This window comes from Pyrus communis, chromosome 5, assembly GCF_041283825.1.
Source record: "Pyrus communis isolate YQ-2024b chromosome 5, ASM4128382v1, whole genome shotgun sequence".
NCBI lineage: Eukaryota > Viridiplantae > Streptophyta > Magnoliopsida > Rosales > Rosaceae > Pyrus > Pyrus communis.
In genome coordinates this window covers 18,472,899-18,478,898 of record NC_142569.1, presented here as the reverse complement: position 1 = coordinate 18,478,898, position 6,000 = coordinate 18,472,899, and the positions used below count along the sequence as shown (strand labels likewise).

At 38.8% G+C, this 6,000-nt stretch overlaps 2 protein-coding genes and 1 long non-coding RNA gene across 3 annotated transcripts; 1 reads left to right on the top strand and 2 right to left on the bottom strand.

Moving 5' to 3' along the window:
- The first annotated feature begins 2,070 nt into the window (after nt 1-2,070).
- On the top strand, nt 2,071-3,937 carry LOC137726263 (mitochondrial outer membrane protein porin 2). The gene is made up of 6 exons (XM_068465164.2): nt 2,071-2,322; nt 2,429-2,496; nt 2,570-2,683; nt 2,788-2,871; nt 3,072-3,280; nt 3,438-3,937. The coding sequence occupies exons 1-6, from the start codon at nt 2,214-2,216 to the stop codon at nt 3,742-3,744; spliced, it is 891 nt and encodes a 296-aa protein (XP_068321265.2). The 5' UTR covers nt 2,071-2,213; the 3' UTR covers nt 3,745-3,937.
- Nucleotides 2,898-3,188, bottom strand: LOC148696923 (uncharacterized). The gene is made up of 2 exons (XR_015962891.1): nt 3,055-3,188; nt 2,898-2,943 (listed from the first exon to the last, which is right to left on the bottom strand). It is a non-coding gene; the product is annotated as an uncharacterized LOC148696923 (long non-coding RNA).
- Nucleotides 3,938-4,176: 239 nt separating the features above from the next.
- On the bottom strand, nt 4,177-5,292 carry LOC137726264 (uncharacterized). Its single transcript, XM_068465165.2, has 2 exons — nt 4,624-5,292; nt 4,177-4,486 (listed from the first exon to the last, which is right to left on the bottom strand). Exons 1-2 carry the CDS (start codon nt 5,143-5,145, stop codon nt 4,316-4,318), a joined length of 693 nt encoding a protein of 230 aa, XP_068321266.2. The 5' UTR covers nt 5,146-5,292; the 3' UTR covers nt 4,177-4,315.
- Between the last annotated feature and the right edge of the window lie 708 nt (nt 5,293-6,000).

Below are 6,000 nucleotides of genomic sequence, written 5' to 3'. Positions count from 1 at the left end.
CCATTGCTTTTCACCCCTCTAGGATTTTAGTGGCAGAGGTTTTGTGACAACGAGGATGGTTGGCAAAAGTTGTTATGTAGGAGACTTCTTCTTTCGGTATAAATGGCATTACTCTTCTTTTACTGCAATTTATCTATGCTCTGACATCACTTATGTGATATGGGTTCAATCCCCGCTCACATGCGCACTCTAAATTAGTCACTTTTAGGTTTTAATTTATTCGCATTTTCCATATCACTATATTTATGGCTTCATCACCTTACAAGTGTCGACCAACACATCGCGATTCGAGTGTCCAGGTGGACATTTCGGGCGCGTACTACCATCACGTGAAGACTGGCGCTAATGCGCAGTCACATACAAGTCGGAGTTGCCTATTGCAACCTGTACGACAAGACTGGCACCTACTTGGATCCAGGGTGAGCGTATATATTACACTTGGTCTTGTTCATATCAAAATTTCCACTGAATAAACTTGTGTACAAGCATATTATTGTTGGAGAATTTGATGAGCAATAGATTATAGTGTTGAGCAATAGTTTAATTATTGTTGAGAATATATATATTATATTGTTGAGAATATATTTTATATTGTTGAGCATTAGATTATATTGTTGGGCATGTGATATTATTATTGTGATATGGCACTATGTGATTAATGATTTGATATGACTATTGTATTTTCTATATTGACTAAAATGGCATTGATTGACTGGCATATTACATATTCTATTCATTGAGCGACGGTAATTGTTACTCACCCCTCACCCTTTTATTTTACAAATAAGTTATTTGACAAGACAGGTGCTAGACGAGCTAAGTTTGTGTTTGACAAGGGATTTCAGAGTTTTCTTATTTTTGTACACTTTGTAAGAATTTTGTAATAGTTACTTGTATAAGAGAAATTATTGTTTTACGTTTTTAGTTTTACTTTTACTTTTACACGTGCGCCGGGCGTGGGGTCCCATTGAGCCTGGGTCTAGGGCTTGACAAGTGCTAATAACAATTCCCTTTGATAAATATGGAGAAGATTTTAAGGATTCTATTCTAACATTGTCTCAAGTCGTTCCAATGTCTCTAATCTCTAACAAGAATGTTGTTGTAATAATAAAAAATAAAAAAGTTCGCATTGCTAAGATCTTGTAAGCAACCTTTCGACAAACCAAAATAAGAGGACCCAAAGGATGATGATTGCCAGCAACTTGCAACATCAAATGAATTATGAGTGCAAAGTCTGATTCCACCAGTAATTTATTAATCCATAATCTCCATGCCAATTGTAAATCCAAATAAAGTTCTCATAGCTCAGCAGTGAGAATCTCGCATGCGCACAAATTTGGTGCAAAATCCCAAAATTCATTTACCATCAAAATCTGTTAAAACACCACTTACAAGAAATTATTATTTCCGCTCTTGCAACCATCAACATTAAGTTTAAAAAAATACAGAGAAGCTTACAAATGGGGCAAATATTCGATTATATGGGGCTTATCAATCTTGTGAGTATTAAACTTCAACCATTCATAAAAAATTTGTAGCCGATAGTTTAACGACCTACAGTCTTAATTTAGATTTAGACTACTTTTTACTTTGATAATTCTCTTTTAGGCTCAGTTAGTTTTGTTCGTGAAGATCAACGTGAGATGTCCTAGTCTAAATTTATTATTGAATAATTTTATTTGGGCTATTAGCATTTAGCCCGGTTTTTCAACCAAAACAAAAACTAACAAAAAAAAACAAAAAACAAAAAAAAGTTGATTGTGAGACGGGAGAACGAGTCAAGTCAAGCACACAAAGACCCACACTCTCACGGCCTTAGGGCCTTCACACAGCAGGTAGGGTGTGCCAATGAAGGGATGAGTCAAGCACTAAGACATGTTATATCTAAAATAGTAGTGTTATTCACGCACCTCTTTTACCTTTCACACACATTTGTTATTTTTATCTATTGATCTTCTTCAATTCATTCGATTCGACAATCGGAAATTGAGATGTGTGTATAAAAAGCACCGCCCTATCTCAAATAGTTTGGTATTGAGATATGTGTATAACTACCCGTTGCGGGTAGGATGCGCCGACGAGGAGACGAGTCAAGCGATAAAATAAACAATGATACAAGTGTCTCCACTCTCTAGTCGATCAAAAGAAAAAAGCTTTTTTCTTTTGATATGGAGGTCTTTCTGTAAGGTCCATTGGTGTCTCCGTCAAGAAAAATGAGCAAGTCCTCCTCCAAGCCTAAGCATAAAAGCAAGAGCAAGAGCAAAAACACAACCAGCAGCAAGGGCCCTCCACTTTTCTCCGACTTTGGTCACAAAGCTAAAGGTTTTCTCTCTGATTCTTCTCCAGATTTGTGTGTTTTTCGTTTCTTGCATCGCAAAAAGCCTGTTCGAGGATTCTCCGACGACTTACCTCTTTTGGGTTCCGGCAGACTTGCTTACAGCGGGATATTCCAAGGGCCAGAGGTTCACCTTCGCATCCCACATTGATGGCGGAGCGGTATGTTCTTATATTGGCACCCCCTCTAAAACGTTAGACAGAAAGTTGAGAGTATTTTCGGGTTTGTTTTCAGAACCTTACATGTTCAACCTCCGCGAAGATTGGAGGACGATCAACTGCAGCTGTTGCAGGATCGTACACATACAAGAATGCCACCTTCAACTGCCGAATTGATACGGATTCAAAAGTGGGTTTGGTTCTTTTATGTAGTTATACTGTTCCCAATTAAATTTGAGCTCTTCTGTTTTCGGTTCGGATCAAGCGTTTCTTTATATCCCCTTGTTACGACAGGTTGCTGGAACATTAAGTACGAAGTTTTTGTCAAGCACAAAGACTTCGGCTTCATTCAGCTTGCCCGAGTACAAGTCTAGCAAGGTACTGGTCTCATTGTCTGAGCAATCTTTTTGTTTGGAAATACTCCTTGAATTGGTGTTCTTGTTACGAAATCTGCCATAGAAAAAATAACAACAAAATAAAAGAAATTTCTGTTGCCGAAATTGCTCACCCTTTTGATGCTGCATGATGATCACATCTAATTCAAACTATAAATCAACTCACTCGTCTTGGTTTCACAGCTCGGGTTTCAAACACGCCAAGAATATGGTGCCGCAGCTGTGTCTGTTTCTCTGTGCCAGTCTCCCACAATCAACCTTTCAGCAACCGTCGGTAGTGCAAGCATTGTCATCGGTATGGAGGCAGAATACAAAACTGCTTCCAGCACTTTCTCCAAATTTAATGCAGGCATTAGCATGAAGAGTCTCAATTCTGATGCTTCAATAATTCTGTAAGTCTTTTCATTTCAATCTACAAGACCTAGAACTCTGAGGGCCGATAAAGCGTATGGTTAAAACTAAATCTTTCAACAAATGTAACAACAAAATTTTGTAGAGGCCAAAATGCAGATTTGAGTTTCTAATATGCTATCTTTGTGATATGTTTAGGGGAAACAAGGGTGGCTTGATAACAGCATCGTACGTTCATTATCGTGGTCAAGAAAAGAAGAATGCAGCAGTGGTAGAGTTCACTCAGAACCTCTCAACAAAGAACACCACCTTGACAGTTGGAGGATCGTGCATGGTTGATCATCAAACAGTGGTGAAAGCTAGACTCGATGGTCGTGGAGATGTTAAGACTGTCCTGCGGTACAGTATTAGACCAAAGTCGTGCTTGTCTATCTCAGGCGAGTTCAACACCAAGGCACTTGACAAGATTCCTAAAATTGGACTGGCACTTTCTCTTGCTCCTTAAACGATTTCGCAATATTTATATGCAACTGATGCAATTCTTAGATAGATGTTTCTACTGATGTAAGTTTTCCTAGATCTGTATGATTCTATCAGTTTAGAAAGCCGCCGGTTCAACAGGCCAAGTGCTAGTGTTTGAAAGCAATCTGCATCTGAAATTCGAAATCATTTCAGCGACAACTGAAGGATTTTACTTATATGATCTAGTTGCACACTAGCTGGGAATTCCCAAAAACTAAATCTTGACACACTTACAAATCAACTCCAAACTAGTATTGCATCTCCCACTGATTTTATCTAATGGCTTGGAACTTCTTGTTCCCGTCTACTCAGTAGTTTATGGAGCAGCATCCACTTTTTGTTTTTCACCCTATCCAGTTTAACCGGCACCATAGAAGTTCTCCGTCGCTTGAGAGCAGACTCGAACGCAGAGAGATGTTCCGCAAAAACATGAAAATCTTCCGCTTTAGATCCGCGCACCAGCTCGATAAAATCGATGTGTACGGAGAACATTTGTATTTCAGTATTACAGCCTTCATATTCAGCAGTCTGCAAATGTATCAGTAACAAGATATTCACTTTCGAGATTTGAACCTGGTGCACCATTTGATCAGTAGCGCTTCAACGCTGGCATCCATTCGTGTCCCGATTCCTCCCCAGACCAGCATATGGGCCAAGTCTCCAAATGTCGAACCAGTTACTTCATGCACAGCCTTGAATCCGATTCTTGAATAGAACCGCACAAGCTGAACAAAAAAATTATTTCGATATAAGACAGAAACGGCTCTTTTTTTTTTTTTTTTTTATTAAATTTGTAACCAGCTCTATTAGCGCATGTTTCGGAAACTAAAAGGACACGTTATAAGAAAGTCAAAGAAAGAACCTTGTGGTGGTAAATATCGGAGTCGTTGATAGCCAGCAGCTCAGCCGTTCCGCAACCGCAATCGTATCCATACCGAACGGCAACAGCTCCAAGAAACAAACCGATCCCAAATATCGACTTCTCCATCCCCAGAGTCTCTCTCTTGAGTCTGATGGACTCCAAGTGAAGGATCCTCCCTTTCAGCCAGACCCTTATGAGCCCCTCGGCCTTTCCGAGCTCTTTCTTCGTCCCCAAGCTTCTGGCTGTGATTCTGAAAAAGGGTCCCACAGTTTGCAGCTGCAGGTCCAGGTTCTGGGATTTTGAGGAGTCCAGTATCTCAGCCATGGTTGGCATTGTGGGTCCGGTGCTGGCCTCTCTACTTTTCATGGTAAGGGTAGAGGGGGTGAGTAATGAAGAAACAATTCGGGTTCTGGTTCTGGTTCCGGTACGGATTAAAAAGCTTATGGTGCGGCGAAAATGAACAGTTGGATTTGGCATGGAGAGGTTGGAACTTGAAATCATTGATATGGATGATAGTTCCATATTTTTCTGATTTAATTTTTGGGATTAGGGTTTTGGGGTTTTCTTTTACAGAAATGTTTGTGAAGTGATTCAGAAGTATGAAGAATTGGATTCTTTCAGTTTCATATCTCAAAACTTGGAGACACTGGCTACTGGGCCTGTGCTGATGGAGTTTGGTTTTACAGATCCTCTCTCTCATCCTTGGTGTTTAGATAAGCTACACGTGGCTACACCACCACCATCATGTGTCCTATCTTAAGCAAGTGCTTATAATCATTTTTTTTTTTGTATAGTTATTCATAAGAAGGGAAAAGGGAGGGAAAATTCATATACAGTAGAAACTCAATACCTTATTTATTAGAATATTAGATTATATGTTGTAAAAATCTTTATAATCTTATTTCGAGGAGAGAGTTTAATGAAGTTTCTTTCATGTGGCTCTAGGGGGATTCAAAACGCCTTGAAATTGGCATTTTACTTTCTTGTTTGCTGAAAAACTCTTTAATAGAAGATTATAAAAAATATTCATCTTGGTCGAAAAATGTAAATACACATCTTTAGGAGGTGAGTCGCGTGATTTATGAGGAGGGATAGGTAAAATACCCATGGTTATAGGTAATCGCGATTACCTGCCCATTTAAACTTTACGATTATGGTTATAGGTAACCGTTTAGATAAATAAACAGTTATGGGTATAACCTTTTACCCGTGAAATTTAAATGGATAGTTATAAGTATTAACCGCTGTTATAAACGGGTAAGCGTTTACCCATTTATTTTATATATGTAAAATTAACACAAATCATGTTCTCAATCGAACAAAACTTAGATCAATGTTATTGACTGCATGATTTATATAGCGGTGTTTTAATTAATT

Excerpts from the sequence above, each read along its gene's own strand:
- LOC137726263 (XM_068465164.2), top strand. The coding sequence starts at position 2,214 with ATGAGCAAGTCCTCCTCCAAGCCTAAGCATAAAAGCAAGAGCAAGAGC. Across the intron at positions 2,497-2,569 it reads CCCACATTGATGGCGGAGCG|AACCTTACATGTTCAACCTC; the intron begins GTATGTTCTTAT and ends GTTTGTTTTCAG. Across the intron at positions 2,684-2,787 it reads GAATTGATACGGATTCAAAA|GTTGCTGGAACATTAAGTAC; the intron begins GTGGGTTTGGTT and ends TTGTTACGACAG.
- LOC137726264 (XM_068465165.2), bottom strand. The coding sequence starts at position 5,145 with ATGGAACTATCATCCATATCAATGATTTCAAGTTCCAACCTCTCCATG. Across the intron at positions 4,487-4,623 it reads CCGATATTTACCACCACAAG|CTTGTGCGGTTCTATTCAAG; the intron begins GTTCTTTCTTTG and ends TTTTTTGTTCAG.